The sequence below is a fragment of the Halichoerus grypus genome, chromosome 5 (assembly GCF_964656455.1).
Source record: "Halichoerus grypus chromosome 5, mHalGry1.hap1.1, whole genome shotgun sequence".
NCBI lineage: Eukaryota > Metazoa > Chordata > Mammalia > Carnivora > Phocidae > Halichoerus > Halichoerus grypus.
Window position 1 is genome coordinate 117843733 of NC_135716.1, and position 25661 is coordinate 117869393.

Sequence of the window (25661 nt, forward strand, 5' to 3'; positions counted from 1 at the left end):
CCATGGGCCGGCACCGATTGGCTCCCTCTGAGATGGGGCGGGTTCTAAGGCTCGCCCAGATTCGTCGAGGGGGGGGGCGGCCTGCGCCTAAGTCTCCCGGAGAGGAAGGAGCGCGACACGGAACCCCTTTGGGGACGCCTAGGTCTGCAGCGCCTTCGGCCCCAGAGGCGGAGCCGGAAGCTCTACGGTTTCATCCCTGAGCCCCTCTGTTGTCGAAGGGGCAGTTCTCTTCCTCTCGACCCGTTCCGCCTGCCCTTCTCCCTCTTCACCCGGAGGCCGAAGTCCCCAGCCCGGCAGGGCGGTGCTGCCGGAGCTCCCGGACCCGGAAGAAGCACTTACTCCCTCCGCCATGGAGCCCACCGCGCCGTCCCTCACCGAGGAGGACCTGACAGAAGTGAAGAAGGACGTGAGTAGCACAACCTTGCCTGGGCGCCGCCCAGGGCCGGGGGTCGAGGGTGGGCAGGGGCAGGCTGCGGCCCGGCGGGCGTGGAAAGCGGAAACCCGGAGTGGGAGTCCGAGTCGGAAGAGGAGCCTTCGGGTGAAGAAGCGGAAGGTCCAGGCACCGCAGGACTGCACCCGGGGGACCTTGGTGGAAGTGACCCCTCGTGACCTGTTAATCCACGTTTAAAATCGCTAAAAGCGGGGCTTGGGTTCCTGAAACCTTGTCCAGTGGAGCGTTTCTTCGCAGTCAGCTTCTTGCCCGCTCTTCACTGGTGATTTTTACCCCCGCTGCGCTTTGGAGCTGCGTTCGTTGTTGGGAATCGACTGCCCAGGTTCATCCTTGAGTCAGAATCCTTAGGCTGCTGGCTCAACCTGGAGCGAAAGCTGGACCAGTTAAAGGATCCCAAGCAGTGGAGCAAATACGTGAAACTTTTATAAGGGGGGTTGGGGGAAGCTCAACAGCTGAAAGCACAACCTGGAATTCCCCTAGTAAGCAAACGCCCACATATTTAAATTGAGAGGGGGTGTAGCCGAAGATTAATTTACAGGTAAATGCTGAAAATATTCAGCACCTAAATTACGGTCTTTTGCTTGGACGCTGCAGAACTGCCCAAATCTTCATACTTAATACTTGTTAAGGTTTTACTTGTTTTGCCATCTGAGATCTATATGAGTACCACTGAAATAACTTTATGTAATTTCAAATTAAACACAGAAACTCAACAGAAAATGAGTTCCGGTTTAACACCTTAGTACTTACACAGAATCATATTTGTGAACTGGACAAGACAGCAGGTTTTTAAATGTTCATCTACCTTAAATGCTTCCCCTTTCCCTCCCTTGAAAGGTTTATTACATTGTACTCATAATTACATAATTACAGTTGGCATGACTCATTAGCAGAAGGAAACTGGATATGACCTGGATTTGTGCCTTAGTTTCCTCATTCAGCAGATTTTTATGGAGCACTTAGTATATGGAAAGTACTGTTCTTGGGCCTAGAAAGATACAAAAAAAAAGGACAATCAGGCCTCTGCTTTATATTCTATTAGAGATGAGACTGGGACATTGATAACTACCATAGAATAAATGAGTGTTGTCTTATATAAGATTTGTGCCAGTGGAACCATGAACTTTAAAAGCTAGGCCTGTGGTGTTCCAGATTCTTTGTCACACAATTTGCAGTGTTGCCATTTAACCTTTACAGCAGCCTCTAAGGGAAATAATTGTCATTCCCATTTTACAACTGATAACAAAAGACTGTGAGAGGTTACAAGTGAGCATAAATATAAAACCTGTACACAAACACAGTTGTGAAGAGTGTCTTCCAGGTTTTTATTCATTTTTTTCCTATCAGTTCATTGATATTACCATCTCCATGATTTCAATTTACAGCTATATCAGAAATTCATAACCATGGGGAATCATGAATGGGTTTTCAGGAGGTCTATGGAAAAAAAGTACGTGCACATTTTTTTTCTTAGAAATTTTTTTCGTGCTATTTTCAAAATGGTTGATGACCTCAGAAAGCTTTAAAATTATCATACACATATTTGGACTTCCTTCTTTGTCAACTTTAGGTCCTTATTTCCAAATATCTATAGAAAATCCACTTTTATATTCTGCACACTCCTCATCTTGTCAGAAATTGAACTTTTTATCATCCCTTCCCCAAAGCTGCTTGCTGTCCCCTGCAGTATCCTGTCTTGATGGGTAGTATACCACCACCCATCCCCCTGGAAAGTCCCACTTTTTCACTATGTTCCACCCTCCTCCCCCTCTCCCCTACCTCTCTAGTTGTTTACCTCATCTTTTGGGTTGACTTTAGTTCTCTGAGGCATGCATGAGTCTAACAGTTCAAAAATTAAAGACTAAGACACAATCCCCGTTTGAAAAGAGCTTGATTTCTTGGGAGGAGGTAGACAGACATAAATTAATAATTTCAAATTACAATATAAGTGCAATGAATTTTCCATTCATCTGAAACACTGTCTACTTGACACTCTGCTAAGTGCAGGGTATACAGAGTTGGACAAAACATGCCTGGTTTTTGCCTGCTTCAAACATATATTTGTTGAAAACAAAGAAATGATTACAAATTATGGTAAGTACTATGAAGGAGACAAACAGGTATTGAGACAGTAGCAGGGGGATTTTGCTTGACATAGGATGGTCAGGGAAGGTTACATTTAAACTGGTTGCTGAAGAATATGACAGAACTTTATTCTGGGGGGGAATAATATTCTAGGCAGAAGAGAATTTGCAGAGGACCTAAAACAGACAAGACCTTGGTGACTTGGAGAAATTGGAAACACAGGCAGAGGGTGCCCTGAGGTGAAGTTACAAAGGTGGGCTAGAGCCCGTTCATGAAGGGTCTTACAGATGGTAATAAAGTGCTAGGATTTTTAAAGCTTTAAAATTATCATACACATATTTGGACTTCCTTCTTTGTCAGCTCTAGGTCCTTATTTCCAAATATCTACAGGAAATCCACTTTTATATTCTGATCATAGAGGAGTTTTAAAAAGTGAAAGGTTATAGCCACAGAGGTGGGACTAAAGCCAGGGGAGTGTGGTATTCATATAAGACAAGAAACCAGTATTTCAAGGAGGGAGGGAGTGGTCAGCTGCGTCCATGCTGCTGAGAGGTAAGATGAAGACTGACAAGTATGAGATTTGACGGTGAGGAGGTTATTGGTGGCTGAAAATAGTAGTGACACAGAGTGGAAATGAATTGGGAGATAAAAGTGGAGTCCCGGTATATAGACAAGTGAAATAAACGCACAGGGTGCTATAAGGACAGAGGAGAGGGGTGCCTAACTCCTTCTGGGGAGTTTAAGCAAAGCTTCCTGAAGTAGATGACCGCTGTGATGCATTGTAAATGAAAAATAGGGACTTAGGGTATGAGAAGAGAAAACCAGACAAAGTAACAACACAGAGAACTATAGAGTGACAAACAGCAGTTTTTAGGTAGAACATAAAGTACCGGGACGGGTAGAGGTGGTGATAGATTAAGCTCCAGAGGTAGGTAGGATCCATATTATAAAGTACCCTATCTGCCATTATCAAACAGCTATTATTTATTGAGTACTTACTGTGTATCAGAGACTGTGTCAAGTCCTCATATTCACTGTCCTACTTAGTCCTTCTAGCGGTCCTGCAGGGTAAGTATTTATCACTATTTTATAAATAACCCAAAGCTTAGAGAGGTTAAGTTACTTGCCCCAGCTCTTACAAGAGTATATGGCAGATTTAAGATCTGAACTGAAGGTGGCCTGATTCAGAGCCACACTTCTGACCTCTCTACTATTCTGCCAAAGTTAAGGAACTTTATCTTTTAAGTTGGTGGAACACACCAAGTTTTAAATTTTTACAAAATTAACAACATTTCAGTATTAGTAGAATTCACATAACACTCCAGATTTCCATTTTCTCTTGAAAAATTGGAAGATTTGATAGATGTGTGAAGGAGAAATTTGAACAGGAGGAAAGAAATACTAAGTACAGCTAGGTATCTTGTTTGTTAATAGTCCATGCAACATATGATGAAGACCTGAGCTAAGGCAATGCTAATAATAGAAATGAAGTGAAGGTGCAGATTAGATAAACATAAGGGGTAGGTTGGCAGGACTTGGTGGGTGGGTGATCAGATGTGGCAAGTGAGCAAAAGAGACGAAGTGGAGGATGAGTTGTAGGTTTATTGCACAATCGGATGGATGGTGGTACTCCCAAATGAGTTAAGAATATCAGAGGAAAAGGACAGGCAAAGATAACAAATTTGGTTTTGGACAAGTTGAATTTGAAGTACGTTTGGGATTTCTAAGTGGAGAAAGTCTCGATCACATACACAAACTTGGGGATCATCAGCATATAAGTGGTAGAGATGACAACGGATGAGGTATTTCAAGGAGTTCAGCTTTGAAATCTATTCTCTCCATCCCCACAGCTTAAATTCACGCACTCAGCATAGCTTATGTAAAATATTGCAGCAATCTCCTTATGGTTCTCCCAGTTTTTGCTCCCCCAGTCCTCTCCAAAAGCTTTTTAATTGCTTCTTATTTATAAACCTTTGATGACTCTTTTGGCTACAGGGACATGTATGTTCCTCAACATGTTAAAAAAATTCTTCCATAATCCAAACTGTTTCCCTTTCAACTTCATTTCTTACCACTGTTTCACATGCACCCTGCATCCCAGCTACCCCAGACTTGTTAGTATTTCCCTCTGTGCACCTTCATGCTACAAGTGTAGCCTCTGTAAATTTCCCAGGTCATGGAGGTACAGTTAGTTTTTCCTCTGTGCTTCCCCAGTACTTGTGTTTCTGTTTGTTTTGTTTTGTTTTTTTTCTGGGTCATATCACATTGTCTTAAAATTATTGGCTTGTGTCTTATATGTGCTCTCCAACTAGACCATGTGCCCTTTGTGTACAGGAGTCAAGTTTTGTTCATCTTTGTATGCTCAGCACTTGGCATATTAGGTATTTAGATATATGAAATGTTTGTTTTGTGAATAAATAAATGAATGTGGGAGTTCAGTGGACTGAGAACTGTAGGAACCCTTCACCCAGCCTACTTTCCTGCCACCACATACTTGGATACTTCTAAGGTCTTCCATTGCCTTTAGCTCATCATGATAAATGTAAGTCAAATTAGTCATCGTCGTCTTCATCACTAACATTTGTTGATGACTTACTATTTACCAGGCACTTTTCCAAGTACTTTACATACATTATTTTGTTCCTCATAATACTCAGATGAGGAAACTGAGGCACCGAGGAGTTAAGTTACTTACCCAAGATCAAATATCTAGTAAATGGAAGAGCTAGAATACAGTCACTGGCATCAAATTATTAATGCTGTTTATTGGGACCCAGATCAGCTTTCTGCCAAATAAGCTCCCTGGGGCATTTCTCAGATCTAAGCCTGTTTTCTGTGATTTCCTTTTCTTCATTTCTTTCATTTCTTCCAACATTCACTATTTCTTTAGCGTACTCCCCCTGTCCCACGCCCACCTCCCTTCTACCATCTGACTCGCTGAGTTAGGGTATAGTCTTTCCAACTAACTACAAAGATAAATACATTACGGACTGTTATGGTTTTACTCTAGGAAAGACACTCCATGGTTTTACTCGAGGAGAATGGAAAACTAACAAACATGAGAAAGTTACAAATTACAAGGCCTCACTAAGTTATCCTCTTTGGTCCTGACTAATCCTGGATTCCTTGTTAATGGTAACTAAAATGTATAGAAGCCTCTGCTCTCATCTTTACCCCTGAAGGTGGAGGCCCTGAGCATACCTCCCTATTTCCACGGACCCAGGCCCTTTAGATTTGACCAGCTTCCTCCTCACAATAACCTGGTCTTGGTTTATTGGTGTGAAGAGGAGATTAAAGCAGGGACAGAAGCTGCGAGGAATGTTTAGTCTAGGACCGACTTCTGTCTACTTGGCCCTTCGTCTTAATAATATGGATATTAGTAGGCCTGAGCCTCCTGACTTGAGTACGTTTTCTCCCACCAGTTAAGATTCCTAACTAATAATCAGTCACCTGTGTGATTTCCTCAAGGGTTAAAAAAAAAAAAAAGCCCTGAAGCACAGTTTTATGTCTTTTAGGCTTTAGAAAATCTGCGTGTATACCTGTGTGAAAAAATCATAGCTGAAAGACATTTTGATCATCTACGTGCAAAAAAAATACTCAGTAGAGAAGACACTGAAGAAATTTCTTGCCGAACATCAAGTAGAAAAAGGGCTGGAAAATTGTTAGACTACTTACAAGAAAACCCCAAAGGACTAGATACACTGGTTGAATCTATTCGGCGAGAAAAAACACAGAACTTCCTGATTCAGAAGATTACAGATGAAGTGCTGAAACTTAGAAATATAAAACTAGAACATCTGAAAGGTAAGATAGTTTGGTGTCCAAGAATTCATTTACATGTGACAGTGCTTTTAAAAGTAAAATACAAGGGACGCCTGGGTGGCTCAGTCGTTAGGCGTCTGCCTTCGGCTCAGATCATGATCCCAGGGTACTGGGATCAAGTCCCACATCTGGCTCCCTGCTTGGCGGGAAGCCTGCTTCTCCCTCTTCCACTCCCCCTGCTTGTGTTCCCTTTCTCGCTGTGTCTCTCTCTGTCAAATAAATAAATAAAATCTTAAAAAAAAAAAAAAGTAGAATACAAAACAAAAAACTCAGAAATGATCATTTTGTTTTTATTCAAAAAGTTTCAGCTTCAGAATTACATTTGATTTACTTTTTTTTTTTACCTTATGTCATTTCATTGGGAAAGTGGAATATCACTCAGTGTTCTGTATTTGTATTTATTTAACAATACCGTTTATACAAAACTTTAATGAAATCCCGGTATACACATGAGTTTGTTTCTGAAGTGTGCATAAGATCAATCTATTCAGAAGTAACCCCTGAAAATACACATCACACATGAAGAACAATATGTAGGCAGAGTCTTTTTAGTAAGTCCAATTCTGATGGTTCTTCTTCCACCAGTTGATCACAGAATGAAGTGGTTGGCATATGCTTGTAATAATCATGTTATATAAGTTATCCATAACTTTAAACACTAGAGTCACACTCGGTCTGGCATGATGAGAGAGGCGTGGGAATGGAAGTTGATTAATGGCATAGCAAATTCACTTCCTGTGTTTCACCCTCACCCTGGAGCACACACTCACTAATTGAAATACTACAGAGAGGGGCGCCTGGGTGGCTCAGTCGTTAAGCGTCTGCCTTTGGCTCAGGTCATGATCCCAGGGTCCTGGGATCGAGCCCCGCATCGGGCTCCCTGCTCAGCAGGGAGCCTGCTTCTCCCTCTCCCTCTGCCCCTGCTTGTGTTCCCTCTCGCTCTGTTTCTCTCTGTGTCAAATAAATAAATAAAATCTTTAAAAAAAAAAGAAATACTACAGAGAATTGCCTGCACTGTTTAAATCCTCCTCTCCCCACAAACCCCATCTCTCTCTCCCTGTGCCTTTCTCTAGAGCACTTAAGATGCATATGATGTAGCTCTACCCCAGGTGTTCTAGGCACTGGGGATACAGAAAAGAGTAATTTAGGGCTCTGCCCTTAAACTCTGTCGGTCCATACTGGGAAACATTGGAAGTCTCCCCTCCTGAGCCATATTTAAGAAAGTAGTTTCTATAGCATGGAACAGAAATGCTGAATGTATTGTGAAGTTGAAAAGCTAGTGGGAAAAAAATGACATATAAATGTACTTTATAGACTTCTCAGATTTTACATAAAATTTGTCAGCTCAGGAGGTTCTGTGCCTTTAGACAGTTAGGTTAAATATTTGCTAAGACTAACAGAAAGATAAAATTTGTGTGTGTTTATTCTTTCACCCTGAGGCTAATTGTTAGCTGTACCCATTGGATATGGTAAAATTCTTTGATCTGAGCAACCACTGTCATTTAAGTGAACTGTTAGGTTGAGAACCGGGACGTTATTTAATGTGAAGAGGAGACCTGGGTTATAGTTCTTACTTTCCCATGAAGTAGTTCTGGAATGTTGGGCATGACTTGACTGTTTGGGGCCTCTATTTTTTCATCTCTACTAGTGAGAAGCTATCCCAGGGGACATCCCAGCTATCCCAGGGGACCTCTGACATGTCTTAACACCCTGGGATTCAAGAATCTGTAATTGGTATTAATTAACTCAGAATTTTAGCATATGCTCTGTTTAAAGTTTGTTTTTTATTGGGTAATATGTTTTGTGCCAGAATGCTAAAGAATATTAGTTGTGACAGCTGTTTCTTATTTTATGAAAAATTTTAGGGGCTACTTAATTTTTTCCAGGCTCTCAGTGGTTAAGTATATAAGGATACAAACTAAATGTGAATTATAGCATGTCATTTAGCTTCCTTAAGACTATTTCCTTATCAAAGAAATAAAAATAATGGTATACTTCATGGTTGTTGGGAAAAGCAAATGAAACATGAAATGGATTCATGACAGAATTTATAAATTGCTATTTAAATCTCTGTTGTGTGGTAACTAGCTTATAGGATGGGTATGGGTTCAATGTTTTAAGTTACTTTTTCATTTACATCTGAATAATTCAATTTTATTGTAGGACTGAAATGTAGCAGCTGTGAGCCTTTCCCAGATGGAGCCACAAACAACTTCTCTAGATCAAATTCCAATGAGAGTAATTTCTCTGAAAAACTGAGAGCATCCACTGTCATATACCATCCCGAAGGAGAATCCAGCACGGCCCCCTTTTTTTCTACTGAGTCTTCTCTGAATTTGCCTGTTCTTGAAGTCGGCAGAACTGAAAATCCGACCTTCTCTTCAACTACGCTTCCCAGACCTGGGGACCCCGGGGCTCCTCCTTTGCCACCGGAGCTGCAGTTAGAAGGAGGAGGAACTTGTGGAAACTCTAGTGAGATGTTTCTTCCCTTGAGATCACGTGCTGTTTCCCATCAATGACAGTTTACAGCCTTTTAATCTTTTTAAATAATGACAAAAAATATTTGAAAGGATATCAATCTTTTTATAAAATTGCTATAATGACAACATTTGATATATGTCTTTTAAAAAGCAATGGAAGCATACTTTGTAAATAGACTTTTTTAGGACAAAAGAAGCATACTTTTAGATAGCTAAAGAAAATCATGTTGATCATGTAATTTTCAGTGTTTTCTTTGCATTTTTGAGGTATGGAGTGTTTTCACATTTTTTATGTTCTAAGACTAACTTTAATAGGGAACATTTCTCTCTTTAAGAATAGTCTGAGGTTGGGTATAATGTCTCAGTGCATTTGTACTGGAATTTTCACAGTCTAATAGTCCTTTCCAACATACAGCAGTACGTTTTCAGATTAAGCTACATCTATATGGTAATAAAGCCAAGCACTGACAGGAAAACTGCCAGTGTACTGAAAAGAATCTCCCACTCTCTCGAGCTTAGAGACACTTACAGAGTCCCCTTCTGATGCGGAGGAACATCTAAGGGAGTTTGAGCCACCTAAGATCTCAATTTGCCAAAATACATTTCCTCTTAACCTTACTAATTAATACTATTTTCTTAGGATTTTCATAATCTTTGCTTATCATTTTCATTCCTACAGAAAAATCTCGGCAAAGCCTGCGATTGCGTGTAATTTGGTGAGATTTTAAAAATATTTTTCTGTACTTTTCATTCTCTTTTAATGAGGACCACTATACAAGTTGAAATAACTAGGACAAAATGTTGCATGTGTGTGTGTGTACCAGTTCTGTCCTCAATACTGTCTGGAACCAGTGGATCATTAGCCTGACTTGTGTTTTTGTTATAACAAAGTGTGACTAATTTTACACCTTTATAAATTTTATGCTGTCGTTGTTTTTATTTAAGTTATAATTCTGCCTATTTCCTGATATATTCTCATATATTTCCATTACTTTTAAAAAGCAGAGGTGGAAGTATGCTATTAACAATAAGAGTTTTTCAACGTAGTGCTATTTTGGGGGGAAGTTTCAGGTATTTCAATAGGAAGTAAATACCTAAAATACTTTTTTTATATGCACCAATTTTTATAGAAACATTACTTCAAGTTGTGAGATCAAGTTGCATTTCTGGATAGACTGATGCATTTGTCAGTCACGAAGAAGATTGACATATTCTTTAGATAAATTTTTTTCAAGCCTGGATGTTTTTTATAGTGTAACATTTTCTAAAGATTATGGGAAGCATGTTTCACCTTCAGCGAGGCATAAGAAAATAGTGGCATTACATTTAAAGAAGTCTCGTTAAAAAGCAGAAGCAGGCTTTTCATTTCATTAATTAAAATTTGATATGTGGTTACTTGAAGTAGAATTTACTCAGAATCAAAAAGAATTTAGATACGCTGTATCACCTACATTTATAGTTTATAACACTGAGTTTTCTTTCAGACTGTTAACTATACAGACAATAAAATTAAGGTTTTAATAAACTTAGCCTTTTGGGTTTTCTGAATCCTATGAAGTCAATTTTTTTTTCCTTTAAACACTGAAAACCACCTATTGCTGAAAATATATAAATTAGAATGTCAGACTGACAGGTTGGTAAAGGCAGGAATGAAAAAGTTACTTTTTACAGATACCATATTGTCACTTCACACAAAAACAACAATTCAGAACTCATTTTTAAAATTTTATCTTAATTAAAAGACTTTATTTTTTAGCATGGTTTTAGATTTATAGAAAAATTGAGCAGAAAGTACAGAGTTTTCCATTTTCACATCTTGCATTAGTGTGGTACATTTGTTAGAATTGATGAACTAGTCTTGAAACATTATTAACTAAGGGTAGTAGTTTACATTAGGATTCACTCTGCTGTGCAGTTCTACAGGTTTGTTTGTTTTTTTTTAAGATTTTATTTATTTATTTAGAGAGTGCATGCACTAGCAGAGAGAGAGGCAGAGGGAGAGAATCCTCCAGCAGACTCCCCACTGAGCATGTAGCCAGATGCAGGGTTCAGTCTCATGACCCTGAGAACATGACCTGAGCCGAACTCAAGAGCTGGACACTTAACCGACTTGAGCCACCCAGGCGCCCTGGTTCTGTAGGTTTTGATAGATGCATAAAGTCATGTATCCACCAGTGTAATATCATACAGGACAGTTTCACTGCCCTAAAAATTTCCTTTGTTCCACTTACTCATCTCTTCCTCTTCCCTCCCCCTTCTAACCCTGGCAACCATTGATCCTTTTATTTGTCTCTGTACTGTTTTTTCAGGAATGTCACATAGTTGGAATCATATGTAGCCTAAGTAGTATGTAGCCTAAGTTTTCTCCAAGTCTTTTCGTGGTGAGCACACGTTTTCATGAGGTGATTACACCTTTTCATGAGGTGATTACACATCTTTGGTCAGCATGTTGCTCTTAGTGCAAGGTCAAACACTGGCAAATTAGGAACAGGCCAGAATAATGGCAAATTTTTGTTTTGTTTCAGTTATTTTTAAGAAGTGTTTTGGTTCTGTTTGGGAGTTTCGGGGTTTGTTTATTTTGATAAACAGTCTTTTTATTTTAATTAATCTAATTTATCAATCTTTTGTGGTTAGTGATTTCTGTCTCCTGTTTTAGAAATCTTTGCTTATCTCAATGTCATGATGATATTCTCCTGTTTTTTTTCTGGAAACTTAGTTGCTTTAGTTTCACAATTGTCCATATAATTCATTATAAAGTGATTTCTGTGTATGGTATAAAGTAGAAGTCAAGTCTTACAGGTACTGTCTTTTTACCTAAGTAATATATATGGGAGCAGAAAGTTCCAGGCTCTGGTCTTATCTTGCATCAGTGGATAAATATACACACTTTTGACTTTGGGGAAAAAAAGCAAACCAAGAAGCAAATCTGTCTATAGTTGTTAAGTGCAATCTTATGAAGGCTACCTGAAAGCAGAGCTAAAACAAACTCAGAATAAAGTAAATGATTCAACATCGCACAACTGTTTAGGATAAAAATCCAGGGCTGTTTGGCTCCACAGTCAATGTTCTTTCCACAACTCCATGTTCTTCTTAGTATTTCTTAAATAGCAAAGTTAAGAGTGGAGATTATTTTTTTCACTCATTAATTTAGTAATTATTGAGTACCTTTTATTCTAGGTGCTGGAGATACAGTGATAAAATCTGTGTTCTCAAAGAATTCATATTCTAGTTGGGGGAGGTAAAATAGAAGCATGGAAACCTAGGTAATTCTAGTTACCATGGATATAAAATGGGACATGTGTGAGCTAAAACATGGGAAAGAGTATAGATAGCATCATCTGGGAGGTCCTCTCAGAGCAGGTGACAGCTGAGCTGAGACATGTCCAAAAGGCACAGAAACCAGCTTAAAGGGGCTCCCACAGGCCAAATCCAGAATAATTTCAACATCAAAATAAGTAATGATAATAACAGATTATAAATCATTGGATAGAATAAGAAACCATGAGTCAATGCTAATGTAAATGGACAAATAATGTGATGAAGAATGGGATATTGACAATAGCCTCAAATATCTCCCTACAAAATGCTTATTAATTACAAAGGAGGAAAAAAGTAGCTTGATAGCAGAAAATCCTGCCAGATACTACCTTAAACAAAAAATCAGGGATGCTTGGCTGGGCCCAGCTGGTAAAACATGTGACTCTTGATCTTGGGGTTGTGAGTTTGAGCCCCACGTTGGGTACAGAGATTACCTAAAAATAAAATCTTTAAAAAAAATAATCATTAGTACCAAAGCAAATGAAATCACATGCCTCCTGATAGAATGCAATGAGAAGAACACAACACCACTTTCATTATGTTCTTAACAAAGATTTGTAACCTGAATTTATCACTAAGACAAATTGAGGCACCTTCTACAAGATAACTGGTCTATAGTCTAAATACCAAGGTCATGAAAGTTAAAGACAGAAACCATTTCAGGTTGAAGGAGATGAAGAGACACGGCCACTAAATGTAATGCATAAATCTAAACCAATTTAAAGATTATTAAATGCTAAGAAAATTAGCAAGCAAGGAAAAAGAAAGGTAGTAGAGGTAGAATTGGTAATAAATGTTTGGACTTGGACTATATTTTAAATTTGAAATAACATTTGCTGACTTTTGACCTGAGCACCTGGATTAATAATGCTGCAATTTGGGGTGCCTGGCTGGCTTAGTCTGTAGAGCATATGACTCTTGATCTCAGGGTCATGAGTTCAAGCCCCATGTTGGGTGCAGAGATTACTCAAAAATAATGATAATGCTGCAATTTAAAGAGATGGGGCAAATTATGGGAGGTGGGGAGTATTGAGGGTAGGAAATGAAGAGTTTCCTTTGGACATGTTTGCCAGGTATCTATCGCTGCATAACAAACCACCCTAAAACTTAGTGGTTTAAAATAATGACTATTTATTTGTCATGATTCTGCAAATTGGGCTAGACTTGGCTTCATAGTTCTTATGATGGTCTATCTTGGGATCATTCTGCACTCTTATAAAGGCTCAACTGGGATTCTATAAATTCACTCACAAGTCTAGTGCCTTACCTGGGATGGATACACTAGCCGGGAGCTGGCTGGGGTTCTTTATTCATGGTATCTCCAGCAGAGTAGCTGGACCTCTCTTTACATGGTGGCTCAGGGCTCCCAGGAAAAAAAAAGTGGAGGCATTCTAGTCATCTAAGCAAGGCACAAAGCTACCCCAGATCCAAAAGGGAGAGGAAATAGACCCCATGATGGAAGGAGCGGCATGCAGCACTGGCATGGCAGGAATTGTTGACCACCATCTTGGTAGAAAATCTACCAGAAATATGTTAAGTTTGCAGTGCTTGTTAGACACTGAAGTTGGAAATTGGGTACAAGGATTTGGTGTTCAGGGAATACTTCTGGACTGGTTATATAAATGTGGGAGTTATTAGCATAAAATGGTATTTTAAACCATGGGACTTGATGAATTCACCTTGAAACATAAGGTTCATAGAAAAGAAGGATGATCCAGGACTGAGCCTAAGGTGCTCTCACATCTAGAGGTGAGACAGAAGAAGGCAAGAGAGGAAACTGAAAAGAGCCCTGTGAAATAGGAAGAGAACTAAAGTGTATGATCTAGTGAAAGGCAAGAGAAAAAAGTGTTTCAAGAAGGAGGCCTATCTCTAACAAATAGATAAATTATAAAAAAAAAAATCTTAAAAAAGGAGGCCTATCTTGTTAAAAGGTGAAGGAAGAAGCAGCCCTTGGACTTGGTCACACAGAGGCTATTGGTGGCTTTGATAACAGAGATTCATGTTACTCAAACTGGGTATCCCCAACCCCAAAGGCACTCAACAGTGGACCAGGTTTTTTTTTAAGATTTTATTTATTTATTGAGAAAGAGAGAGCACAAGCGGGGGGAGCAGCAGAGGGAGAAGCAGACTCCCTACTGAGCAGGGGGAGCCCGATGTGGAACTCTAGCCCAGGACGCTGGGATCATGACCTGAGACGACGGTAGATGCTCAACCAACTGAGCCACCCAGGCGCCCTACAACCAACTTTTTTACTTTCATTTAAGTATCATTCCCTCTTAGATCACCAGGAGTGAAAGAGTTCTAGTTTTCTTGGTGACTAGGTTATATCAATTACTAAGAGAGGGAACACATACAGAAACAAGTCATATGGAAAGACAGGTTACTGATATAGTAAGTGGGTGTTTGAAGCCCCAGCAGGATGTCCACATGGAAAGCTTAAGACCCAAGGGGAGTTCTGGTCCAGAGGTTGGATGGAAAGATTGGGGTTGGAAACCCAGATTTGGGAGTCACAAGCATAAGGTAGTTAATGCCATGGAAAGAGATGGGCTGACTTGCAACTTTGTAATGCCCTCTACAAAAGGATAAGTATTGCTGAAAGATGGTAATACGTTGGGAAACACCAGCGTTTAAGGGCCATACAGGGCAAAGCAAGAATGGAAAGAAGCTGACAATGAGAAGCCAGAGAGTTTGGAAAACCCACCGAGTGGTGAGATGCAATCCAAGAGGAATTTCATCAAAGGTAGTTTTCAGAGCCCACTGGAATGAGGTCGAGCAGGAGAGGATTTAGTTTGTGACTTGATAAGTCCACCGCCCATAGAGGTCTTCCATGGTGACTGTGGGAAGCAACCAGACTGAGAGTAATTTTCATTTTGAAGAGGAGATGCAGTGAGATCGGGAAGAAATCCTGGAGTCTCTGGGCGATGGCTAAGGTGAAGTGGCAGTGAAAAAACAAATTCTTATCTCTTGTATGCCTTTAATAAATGCTTATTGAATGTTGAAAGTTTGGTTGGGACCACTGGTACAGGACTTGTCTCTTCTCAGGGTTCCTCGGGAAGGAGCCTAAAGCAGCCCCTGCTTCGCAACGTGCGCTCCCCCACCTCCCGCCTCAGTGCCGAGAGGGGCTGCAGGAGCTCGGCGCAGCCGTCAGGGGGCGCAGGCCCTGTGCTCTACCGCAAGACTTGGGGCGGAGCCAACCGCGGGGCGGGCCCTGAAGCAGCTTCCGGCTTCCGGCGGAGCCCACGGTCGTCGCGCGCAGCCGTTATGGCGGCCGAGGAGAAGGACCCCCTGAGCTATTTCGCGGCTTACGGCAGCAGCAGCTCAGGTTCGTCGGGCGAGGAGGATAATAGCGAGCCAGAGGAAACAAATCGCAGGACCCCAGATCCTGCGAAGTCGGCGGGCGGCTGTGGGAACAAGGCGGAGAAGCGGCTGCCGGGACCCGACGAACTGTTTCGGAGCGTGACTCGCCCGGCCTTTCTCTACAATCCGCTCAACAAACAGATAGACTGGGAGAGGCACGTTGTCAAGGCGCCTGAGGAGGTGAGGTTCCCGACCCGGTTTCCCGATCGTGGCCCCGGCCTCCGCCCCCTTCCTCCTGAGCCCTCTCCTGGGGACCGGCAGTTCGTTCCCCCACACGCAATCACCTCCTGCGGGATGCCGCACCACCCCTCCCACCTCCAGCCCTGGGGAGCCCGGGCCCCCTTCCCCAGCTTGGTGGGTGTCAGACCGGCCCGCAGCCCCCGCCCCCTTGTGAGGAGACCCAAACCTCCGCGCTCGGTGCCCCGACCCCGCGCTGCGAGGACTAACGGTGGTGACTCCCCCGCCCCCCCCCGCTGCAGCTTCTCCCCGAGACCCCTTCCCTTTGACGCCGAAGTGCCTGCGGTGCTGCCTCCAACAGTGTCTGCTGCAGCCTCCTGAAGGGGTCAGCCTTGGCGTAGTATCTCTGAGACTGGATTCTTCTTTGGTAACTAAAAGTTATTAGCTTTATTCGTATAGGGAACCCTTTGGCTTTTCACTTAACAGTATTATGATTTTGATGGAAAAAAAATGTCTTTAAACCTTAAAAAAAAAAAAAAGTCAACCTGAACAATGAGCGAACGGCAGGGAGGTGCATGTGCCCATAACCGATTGTGGGAACCTCGGTTCGTCACGGTGCTTCTTAATGTGTTTGCTTAACAGCCTCCAAAAGAATTCAAAATATGGAAGTCAAACTATGTACCACCTCCGGAGACCTACACTACTGAGAAGAAACCTCCCCCTCCAGAGCTGGATATGGCAATAAAGTGGTCTAACATATATGAGGACAATGGTGATGATGCCCCACAGAATGCTAAGAAAGCTAGGCTTCTACCGGAAGGGGAGGAGACAGTGGAATCAGGTAAGGCGAGTCAGACTCCGTTGATAATACCTTTTGGTTCCTGGGATGAGTTTAAAAAGAATAAGATATTTAATGAGTGAAATTTAAATCTAGCGATTTAACAAATCAGTTATGGTGTATGATTATTTTTGCTGCAGTTTTGAGAAAGATTGTGTAAATTCGGCTTTGAAGTGAAGTGTCTGAAAGCTCAACCAGTGGTATTTACTGTGTTTTAGAAAAACATCTTAAGTTATTCAGGCTTTAGAGTGAAATCTCTGATCTCTCAACCAGTAATATATATGATTTATGGTGCTCTATTAAAACAGAGCCAGTTAATTCATGGATTCTTTCTTGTGATTGCAGCTTTGAAGAGCTGGAGGCTTCATTTTCTATTAAAGAAGTTGTGGTTTAAAGCCAAAATTAGCGTGACAAAATGAAGTTAATTGAGTAGTACTACATAGTAATAGGAAGATAATGACTTAGTTGACTTGTTTATATCATAATTTCGTCTTGTATTTAGAGTATAAGTAACCACAGTAATCTCTGCTTACACACTTTTACCCAACCCCCATTCCATCCTTCACACAGCAGCTAGTGATCACTTTCTGAAAGTAATGTCTGATTATGTAACTCACCTGCTTAAAATCCTTCACCAACAGCATAGTCAAAGCCTTCTGATAGGCCCTGCCTTTCTCTCCACCTTGATTTCAAATGGTGCTTTTTCTAGCCCTTTAAGATCTTAAAATTGAAAACTGAATAGACCATGCTATTTTATGGTTCCATGCCTTTCAGCATATGTTGCTCCTTACTCCAGAATGTTCGTCCATCCCTCTTTGGCTGGTAAACACATTCATCCTTCAAAATCCAATTCAAAGAAGAAAAAAATGTCAGCACCTCCCTCAAATTATTTGCTCCTCTGTACCTTGTATGTGCTAATGCTATTGATTGCACCTGTCATCTTTTATGAGATTATTTGTTCATAAGTCTTCTTTATGAAAATGAGTTCTTTTACAGTTTGTGGTATATTTTAAATACTCAGTGGATAATTGTTGAATTTCTGATGTTCTCATGAATCCAGGGCTCCTTACTTAGCTCCTTTTACAATCAGGCAGAGAGTTTTGTTTAGGAGAAAGAAGAACTGATAGGAGTTCTTCAGTTTTGATTCTACTTGGCTTTTCCATTTCTTTCACTGTTTTCCAGTGTGGATTAGAAGTCACTAATGAAGGCATATATTCAGTAAATGGCATTCTTCTAAATCCAAATACCTCATACTGTATAGCATTATGTAATTAATAAAAAAATTTTTTTGCATAAATGTTTAATCCTACACCTTGTGAAATCATATGGGGAAATGTGGAAATGAGAGCTTAATGTGGCTTGTCCATGATCACAAAACTAGAAAATGCCAAGCTGTAAAATAGGTACTTTCACACAATTTTTAAAATTTATTGTTCTTAGCAACCTAGTACAGAAGTGGTACATAATTCATTATTATAATGAATTTTATAGACAAGGAAGTAATCTCAGATTAAAGAATTGGCCTAAGTAAATTCACACAGCTAGGAAGAGGTGAAATTAGAATTCAGATTCAGGCCTCATCATGGAAATGATGCCTCTGTAAGCTGGGGTTTATTCTCTTGATGTTTTGCAGGCTGTAGTGCTTGAGAAATAGCTGTTCTGTAGGAAGTAACACTAGAGTTGATACTCAAACTAAGGTACCATAGGCTGGTGCTCTCTCTTTGTTCCTATATGGAAAATGTGAGGATTCTATACCAGGACAAACAAGCAGAAAGAATTATCTTTTTTCCAGCTTGTCTATTGAGTTCAGATAGAAGAAGTTCCAAATACGTGGCAAATAATATTGTTATTCTCCTAATTTATGTTCTTTTGATTATATGATGGTCCTCCATCAGAAAGTGTACATAGACCGTATCAAACAACAAAAGGACCCAGTGCTCAGACAGTTGAAAGCTGGATCATAAAGTTAAAAGATAATCCTGGAATCTTTAATTTGGACTGTAATGTTGGTTATTAAATATAACTGTCTTCTTTTTTAGATACTTTCCTTTTTAGAAGGGTTTTTTGCCATTTTAGAATCCCGTACCGTGTTCACAAAGTCACTATAAAATTGATCATTTTTACCTGTATTTTTTAACTTAATAAAATACCTTAAGAAATTCTATATTCTTAAATTATCTAATTTTTAGATTATTAAATTATTTTTACTTTTTCTACTCATTTTTTGCACTTTGGCCTTTTTTGCCAGTTAACTTCTTCCAGATTTTTTTTTTCTTTAAAAGCTGGGAAAGAGAGGCGCCTGGGTGGCTCAGTCGTTAAGCGTCAGTCTTCAGCTCGGGTCATGATCACAGGGTCCTGGGATCGAGCCCCGCATCGGGCTCCTTGTTCAGCGGGAAGCCTGCTTCTCCCTCTCCCATTCCCCCTGCTTGTGTTCCCTCTCTCGCTGTGTCTCTCTCTCTCTCTCAAATAAATAAATAAATAATATCTTTAAAAAAATAAAAGCTGGGGAAGATTCGAAACTCATCGAGGCTTGCTACTTACCAGCACTTTTTGTTTGGTAATTGTGAAATGAAAATCAGTAAGGCTTAGATATTCACATGTCCTTAACCACGAAATCCTAGTTAAAGTAGGTAATGCTTTTTCTTTTTTTTTTGTAAGAATTTAGAAAGTTCGTATTAACAATGTAAACTTACTTATCTCAGGTGGCATGAATTCCATAATAGAAAATTTTTTCCTTACTAATGCCTCTGTAATATATGGTACAGTGTAGAGACTAAATAATCTTGATAAATGAACATTTCAGGGTGGTTTTGTTTCATTTTTCCTATGGTTTTTTTAAGGCAATACCTTGTTGTGTCACTAGATGGCAGAAGCTCCGGTTCAAATTACTGATAGGAAATTGTTTTTCCAGCCCTAGTAATTTGTTTTTTGTTAATTCAGTAAATTTATTTAAAATTAGCAGATTAACAGAAGTGTCTCACAATCATCTTTTTTTTTAAAGATTTTATTTATTTGAGAGAGAGAGAGCACGCACCAGCAGGGGGGAGGGGCAGAGAGAGAGGGAGAAGCAGGCTCCCCACTGAGCAGGGAGCCCAATGCAGGGCTGGATCCTAGGACCCTTGAGATCATGACCTGAGCCAAAGGCAGATGCTTAACTGACTGAGCCACCCAGGCACCCACAATCATCTTTTTAATAATATGTCAATGGTGGATTTTATAGCAGAGTTAGAAAATAATTTCAATTTTTATTCTATGAAGACAATTTCAAAGTCAAGCAATGATGTTAATTAAACTCCATTTAAAAAACAAAGGCTTTGGCTTATTTGAGCTGTGTGCCATATCAGTTGGTTTGTACATTATTTTTGTGTATACATGATAAACTATTGATTAAAACTCTGGTTTGTGAAATCCTAGGATGATTCATTGATCTGAATTTTATTTTATCTTGCTGCCTATATAAATCCATAAGTGCTTTCTGAAATACATGAATAACATCGCCATACTATGCTTGAAAGATGAATGAAGATGAATCATCTGCTGTTGATTCTAATTATTCTCCACATCAACAAAGGAGATATTCTGAGTATGGTACAGTTAGCAGAAGGGAATTGAAGGCTTAGGTTGTAAATGTATTTCCTCCATAAGGAGTTTATGGTGTGATATAAGCAGCATTTCCCCAATCTTATATTTTTATTATTAATTTTTTTTAATTAAATAAGCTCTATACCCAGCGTGGGGCTTGAACTCACAACCCCAAGATCAAGAGTCGTGTGCTCTACTCCTGACTGAGCCAGCCAGGCACTGCAGCTTCCCAGTTTTTTAATATGAAGACCCCTTTCAACATGAGAATATTTTATAGATCACCACGTGATAGATGTTGAACGTTGGGTATCTGTTGATTGAGAAGGTAAAGCCAAAAGTACAATGAATCCAGTAATATGCTTAAAATAAATTTGTATTTTAAAATTTATAACTTCTACATGTTTATCTATATGGAGTTCTCTTCGTAAAGCCACACACATGTTCAGAGAGAATACAGTTTCGGTGAAACATCTACCAATGAGTGCTTTTTAAATTTCAAAATAAAAGGACAGGGGTTATAAATATGGAAGGGAGTTGTTTTGCGGGGAGAGAAAGCAGATTGGAAGGGAAAGAACAGCCAATGGCCACTTAAATACTTAAATAATATCATAGTTAGATTGATACTCTTCCTTGGTAAAAAGAATAGAATGTGTTCCATTTTTACAACATGTAGATTATTTAAATATACACAAAGTGTATACTGTGGAATATATAGGAATAGCTTTTTTTCAGAACAAGTTGGATTTTCTCATTTTAAACTACCTTAATATAGCACTAAAAGGTCACTCTGTGAATTTTGTATGACACTACAATTAAAAAAACTTCTTGTTTTTACTTGCACTTTAAAATTAGAGTTCTAAAAGTTTATTTTTGGTTTTTATTAGGAAACTGGAAGACATAAGTTGATAATGATTTTGGTCTAAAGCCAATGAAATTTTAATACTTAACTTTTTTTTTTAATTACTGATTGAAACTTTTCCTTTCCTGTTTAAAGATGATGAAAAAGATGAGCATACTTCTAAAAAGCGCAAAGTAGAACCAGGAGAACCAACAAAGAAGAAAAAGTAGAAAACAACAAATGACAAGAATTTCTGGACTGCGAAACTTGTTGAAACGGTTTTTTTGGGCAGATTAAGTTGACAATTTAAATTATTATGAAACAACATCTCTATGAAAGTACATGTTAATTAATAATAAGTATTGCTGTGGGAACTTTCCACTGTAGAATTCATTTTTTATTTAAAACTTTATTTAAAACTCAAGTGGTGATTTGTGATTGTGAAATTGACAACACATGGAAGCATTCTTGCTATCACAGAATTGGTGACATGCTTTGAGAGTTTTGTCACATGTCGACATGCCAATGTTCTATGAACCTTTTATAAAGGAATATATTTTTAAAGTAAATATATTGTGCTGTGAACTTGTAGGGTGCTTTTCAACAGTGTTTGTACAGTGTAAATAGATCATGGAAATAAAATTACTTATTCAGTATTACTATTATTGCATAACATTAGCATTTGAATATTTGTCTGTGACAAGTACCCTTTTTGCCTTGTGATGTTTTAATAGTAGGTATTAACATCTAGGAGTGCCTCCTGTGTTCCAGGTGCTTTGTGGATACTTTTTCTCTGATCCTCAAACAGCCTGGGAAAGCAGGTACTAGGGGCTTCATTTTATAATAAGAGAGATTAACTTACCCAAGGTTCCACAGCGAGTGAGCAGTGATCTGGGGATTTAACTAAGGATACTTGAACTCCAAAATCATCACCCTGAACCACCTGCCCACCAAACTTTGTTTATCTTCTAGGGACTGCAGTGGTCATGTCTTCAAGTGCTCTCTGTGGTAAGCAGGGAGATCTTCCCTGATTATATCACTGCACTTTATCATGTAAGCCTTATGTGATGGTATTCATTAATTTCCCTGGTAAATAGTTTGCTGAAGGTAAGGATTCTGTATAAAGAATTGGCAGATGTAGCAAATAAAAATACAGGACACCCAGTTAAATTTGAATTTTAGATAAACAACAAGTAATGTTTTGTATGTGCAATATTTGGGACATACACTAAAAATGTGTTTATCTGAGACTCAGATTTAACTGAGCTTCTTGTGTTTTATCTGACAACACTACTTCTGTTGTGTTTTTGTACATGGCTCCTATTTTAATGCTTTGCATTTAGTAATAATCAAAATCAGCAAGGGGTAGTGAGGAAATTAATCATCTTTGGTTTTACTTCTATAGTCCAAAATGCAGTGCAGTTATTTGTAGCATTTTGAACTATAAAAAGGAGAGGCTATACATTGTATCAGTTGTTCCATGAACCTTAATACCTTTCAGGGACAAGAGTTAATTACAGGACACTGCACCTTTAGTGTTTAAGAAGAATTAAAGACATTGGCCTTTGAGTTTTAAAAAAAAATCCTCAGTCCAGTTGTTTTTCTTCAATACTGGGAACCAATATTTGAAAAACTATAAAATTTAATTGGGAACATGGATCAAGTAGATTAAAATTTGTAAAGGGCATAAAAGTGATGACGCTAGCCATGGTGTTTTGTGGAATGAGGAAGGAATATAACAGTATGATAGCTTCCAGTACATCTCAAACTTAAAAAGATTAATTCTGTAGCTGTGTATCCTCTGTGTTTATAGATATATGATTCCCAAAGTGGAAGTAATCGGTAAAACAAGAAACTTTTTGTTTAAAGCCTTTGTATATGAATGATTTGGAGGGCTGTAGTATCATATTAGGGAGTGGCATCAAGTGATAAAGCATGACTCCACTGTGACACCAAACTACAATGAAATAATTTTGAGTCTGTGATTCCCAAATCTAGAGAAATCTATTGTCTGGATACATGTATTGGAGGAGCAGATATCTCAAGAAGTTACTGAAATATTATAAGATTTAAATATTAGCATGAAGGCAAACCTCATACAAAAAAACAAAACCCAGCAAGCCACTGTCGGGAAATCTAACCTCTTTTTATCACCCATTAGTTCAACTTCCAACTTACATCAGTAAGTTTATGACAGAACAAAAGCTCACTAGATCAGTCTCTAGTGATGCTTTGAGCCCCCCTTCTAGAAGATAACAGAATGAGGGTGGTGGGGAGGAATAAATACTGCTTTTTTGGAAGGGGGGTTGATAGTCGAGGACAGTTGGTGGCTACACTTGTGAGCTCATGCCACTGCTGGGAGATGGATGCCTATTTGAGCAGTTCTAATGTAGGAGGGGGAAGAGATACTTTAGGAAGAAGGAGGCTAAATAATTTGGAGCAGTCTGATTCTGCCATTTGTATCTCATTGGGTTTCTTTTCAAAATATGGCCCAAAAACAAAAGGGGAAAGGGACCTCTATCCAAGTTGTTTATTTTCTGACAGTCAAGTCACTTGATAGTTGACTGTTTCCTCATCTTTAAAGAAGTTAAGCCATATCAGGCAGAAATGACTTTCTTTTGTGCAAGGATAAAATTTGAGACAAACTAAGCATCTGTGGGCCATATTTTTAAAAAAGTTTAAAAAGCTAAGTAAATAGCTTTAAGGAGTTTTGTGGAAAACATTCTAACTGGAATCAAAGAACATTACTGAGAAAATTGACACTGATTTTTAGCCATTAAAATACTCATATTACCTGGACTTAACTTGCAAACTTGCAACTTTCTAGTTTAAATCCTTGTGTAAGTGCTAAATGCCGTGTAGTGCTTTTGAGTTCACAAAATTCAATCACATAGTTTCCAAAAACCTAATGAGGTAGGCTTTATCATTTCCAAATTAAAGAAATGGAAAACAGGCCCAGCCAGATAAACAACATACCCACAAATACATGAGTTAGCTTCAGAGCTCAGGCTAGAATCTGTAATCCCATTCCATATAAAGTTTATGGAGTACGTATTGGTGCAAAGCACTGTGTTAGGAAAAAAGGACCCATCTTTATTTTAGCAAAGTCACATTGGTAGCCATAAGGAGAAAGGACATGAAAGAACCAAGTCAGACCAGTTGCAGTAGTTTCGTAGAGCAGTGAAGTATCTGCATGAACTAAGGCATTGGAGAGGGGGCAGGGACATGAAAACCAATAGTCCTTAGTTGGATATAATGGCTGAGAGTGAGGTTTTCTTTTGTTGGAAACTATATATATATGTTATATATATAATATATATATATAATTAAAATGTAAATGGCCTAATGCAGGTTTGGACATGACCTGCATATAACATGTTGCCACACCATTTAGACACACAGCCCTACTAGAGATATTTTTAAAACGTAATTGTTTTTTACAGGTATCTGCATGAACTCAGCAACTTTGAATAAGTCAAATTTCTGACTAATTAAAACCACAGCTGGACTTTAGTGTCATTGGTGGTATTTCGGATTTTAGCCTTTTGTGTCCATACGGAACTGCTTCCCTAGTTCACTTAGTACAGAAGTTCCAGACATTCTTACAAAAAAGGTGTTAAATTCCCAGCAAGTGTTTTGGACTTGTCATTATATTCTAAAGCTTTCTGTCTTCCCTTTACATAGTTTTCCCAATTTAAAGCATTGCATTGCATTGTAATGCAAAATAAATAAAAGGTACCAAGAAGCATTTGTATGTACAGTCCACAGAGGAGGGCCTCTGCCTGTTTTCTTCATTGACTAGAACCATGCCTGGCACATAAAAGGTACTCAATAGAACTGATTGTTGATGGTGAACTGAATTTTTCACCTCTGGTTTGGGAGTGATCCTCCAGAGGCTTGTGTTTTCAGTTATATGGGCCAATAAATCTTGACAGTTTAAACCAGTTTGAGTTCAGTTTTCTGTCATTTTCCATCAAAAACATCCTAACTGATGTGAAACTCTTTACTCCCTTGGTTTCTTGCAAGGCCCCACGCTGCCCGGGTTCTCTCCTCTCTGGCTCCTTCTCTGCCAGCTGCCCTGGAACGCCAGTGTAGCGGGTTGTTGCCTTCTCATTCTCTACGCTGGGCCTTGACGATTGCAGCGGAGTTCGCGGCTACCACAATCAGTAACACTGATGGTTCCCTATACTGTATGGCTTGCCAGAATGTTCTCGGAAAACCCCAGATTTGTGTATCCACTTGTACATCTCTGCTTGAGTCTAAAAGCCCCTCACATACTGGATATGCAAAACCAAACACTGTGGCAATACCCATACCACCTCCTGTATTTTGTTTCTGGTTAATTGCATCACCGTCAACCCCAAAATCTGCCCTCTGCCTCATTTCCCATCACGTGGGTTTAGTTACTAAATCCTAAGGGTTCTCTCCACTTATGCTCACACACTTATTAATCCAGCTCTAATGAACCATTTATAATTCCCCAGATATGCCAGTTTCATAGTTGTGTGTTCACTTGTACCGTTTGCTTGGCCTGGCCTTTCAACTTCGTGAACTCCCTCTTATCCTCACAGATGAGAGTCTCAAGTATTCCATCTCTTGTGCACCTTGCTCTGTTTATCTCTAGATCTGCACCTGTCCATTGCTTTTCCCTGTGCTAAATAGCCAACATTTGCGGAGTACTTACTGGAACCAGTAACCAAACGGTTAATGGGG

The 25661-nt window shown here is 39.4% G+C and overlaps 2 protein-coding genes across 3 annotated transcripts; both read left to right on the forward strand.

Annotated features, from left to right (window-relative positions):
* Nucleotides 1-211: 211 nt before the first annotated feature.
* Nucleotides 212-10386, forward strand: BCL10 (BCL10 immune signaling adaptor). Of its 2 annotated transcripts, XM_036064709.2 has the most exons (4): nt 273-406; nt 1837-1901; nt 6052-6340; nt 8522-10386. In XM_036064709.2, exons 2-4 carry the CDS (start codon nt 1872-1874, stop codon nt 8875-8877), a joined length of 675 nt encoding a protein of 224 aa, XP_035920602.1. In that variant the 5' UTR covers nt 273-406; nt 1837-1871; the 3' UTR covers nt 8878-10386. The 2 variants fall into 2 exon arrangements, with proteins under 2 accessions (XP_035920601.1, XP_035920602.1); XM_036064708.2 differs by lacking the exon at nt 1837-1901 and having other exon boundaries at nt 212-406.
* Nucleotides 10387-15365: 4979 nt separating this feature from the next.
* On the forward strand, nt 15366-24892 carry C5H1orf52 (chromosome 5 C1orf52 homolog). Its single transcript, XM_036064719.2, has 3 exons — nt 15366-15693; nt 16333-16531; nt 21105-24892. Exons 1-3 carry the CDS (start codon nt 15418-15420, stop codon nt 21176-21178), a joined length of 549 nt encoding a protein of 182 aa, XP_035920612.1. The 5' UTR covers nt 15366-15417; the 3' UTR covers nt 21179-24892.
* Nucleotides 24893-25661: the final 769 nt, after the last annotated feature.

What these genes read in the sequence shown, in the direction of transcription:
- C5H1orf52 (XM_036064719.2), top strand. Translation starts at nt 15,418, where the DNA reads ATGGCGGCCGAGGAGAAGGACCCCCTGAGCTATTTCGCGGCTTACGGC. An exon ending in TTGTCAAGGCGCCTGAGGAG is followed by an intron (nt 15,694 to 16,332) that starts GTGAGGTTCCCG and finishes TTTGCTTAACAG; the next exon opens with CCTCCAAAAGAATTCAAAAT. An exon ending in GGAGGAGACAGTGGAATCAG is followed by an intron (nt 16,532 to 21,104) that starts GTAAGGCGAGTC and finishes TCCTGTTTAAAG; the next exon opens with ATGATGAAAAAGATGAGCAT.
- BCL10 (XM_036064708.2), top strand. Translation starts at nt 350, where the DNA reads ATGGAGCCCACCGCGCCGTCCCTCACCGAGGAGGACCTGACAGAAGTG. An exon ending in TGACAGAAGTGAAGAAGGAC is followed by an intron (nt 407 to 6,051) that starts GTGAGTAGCACA and finishes TATGTCTTTTAG; the next exon opens with GCTTTAGAAAATCTGCGTGT. An exon ending in AAAACTAGAACATCTGAAAG is followed by an intron (nt 6,341 to 8,521) that starts GTAAGATAGTTT and finishes ATTTTATTGTAG; the next exon opens with GACTGAAATGTAGCAGCTGT.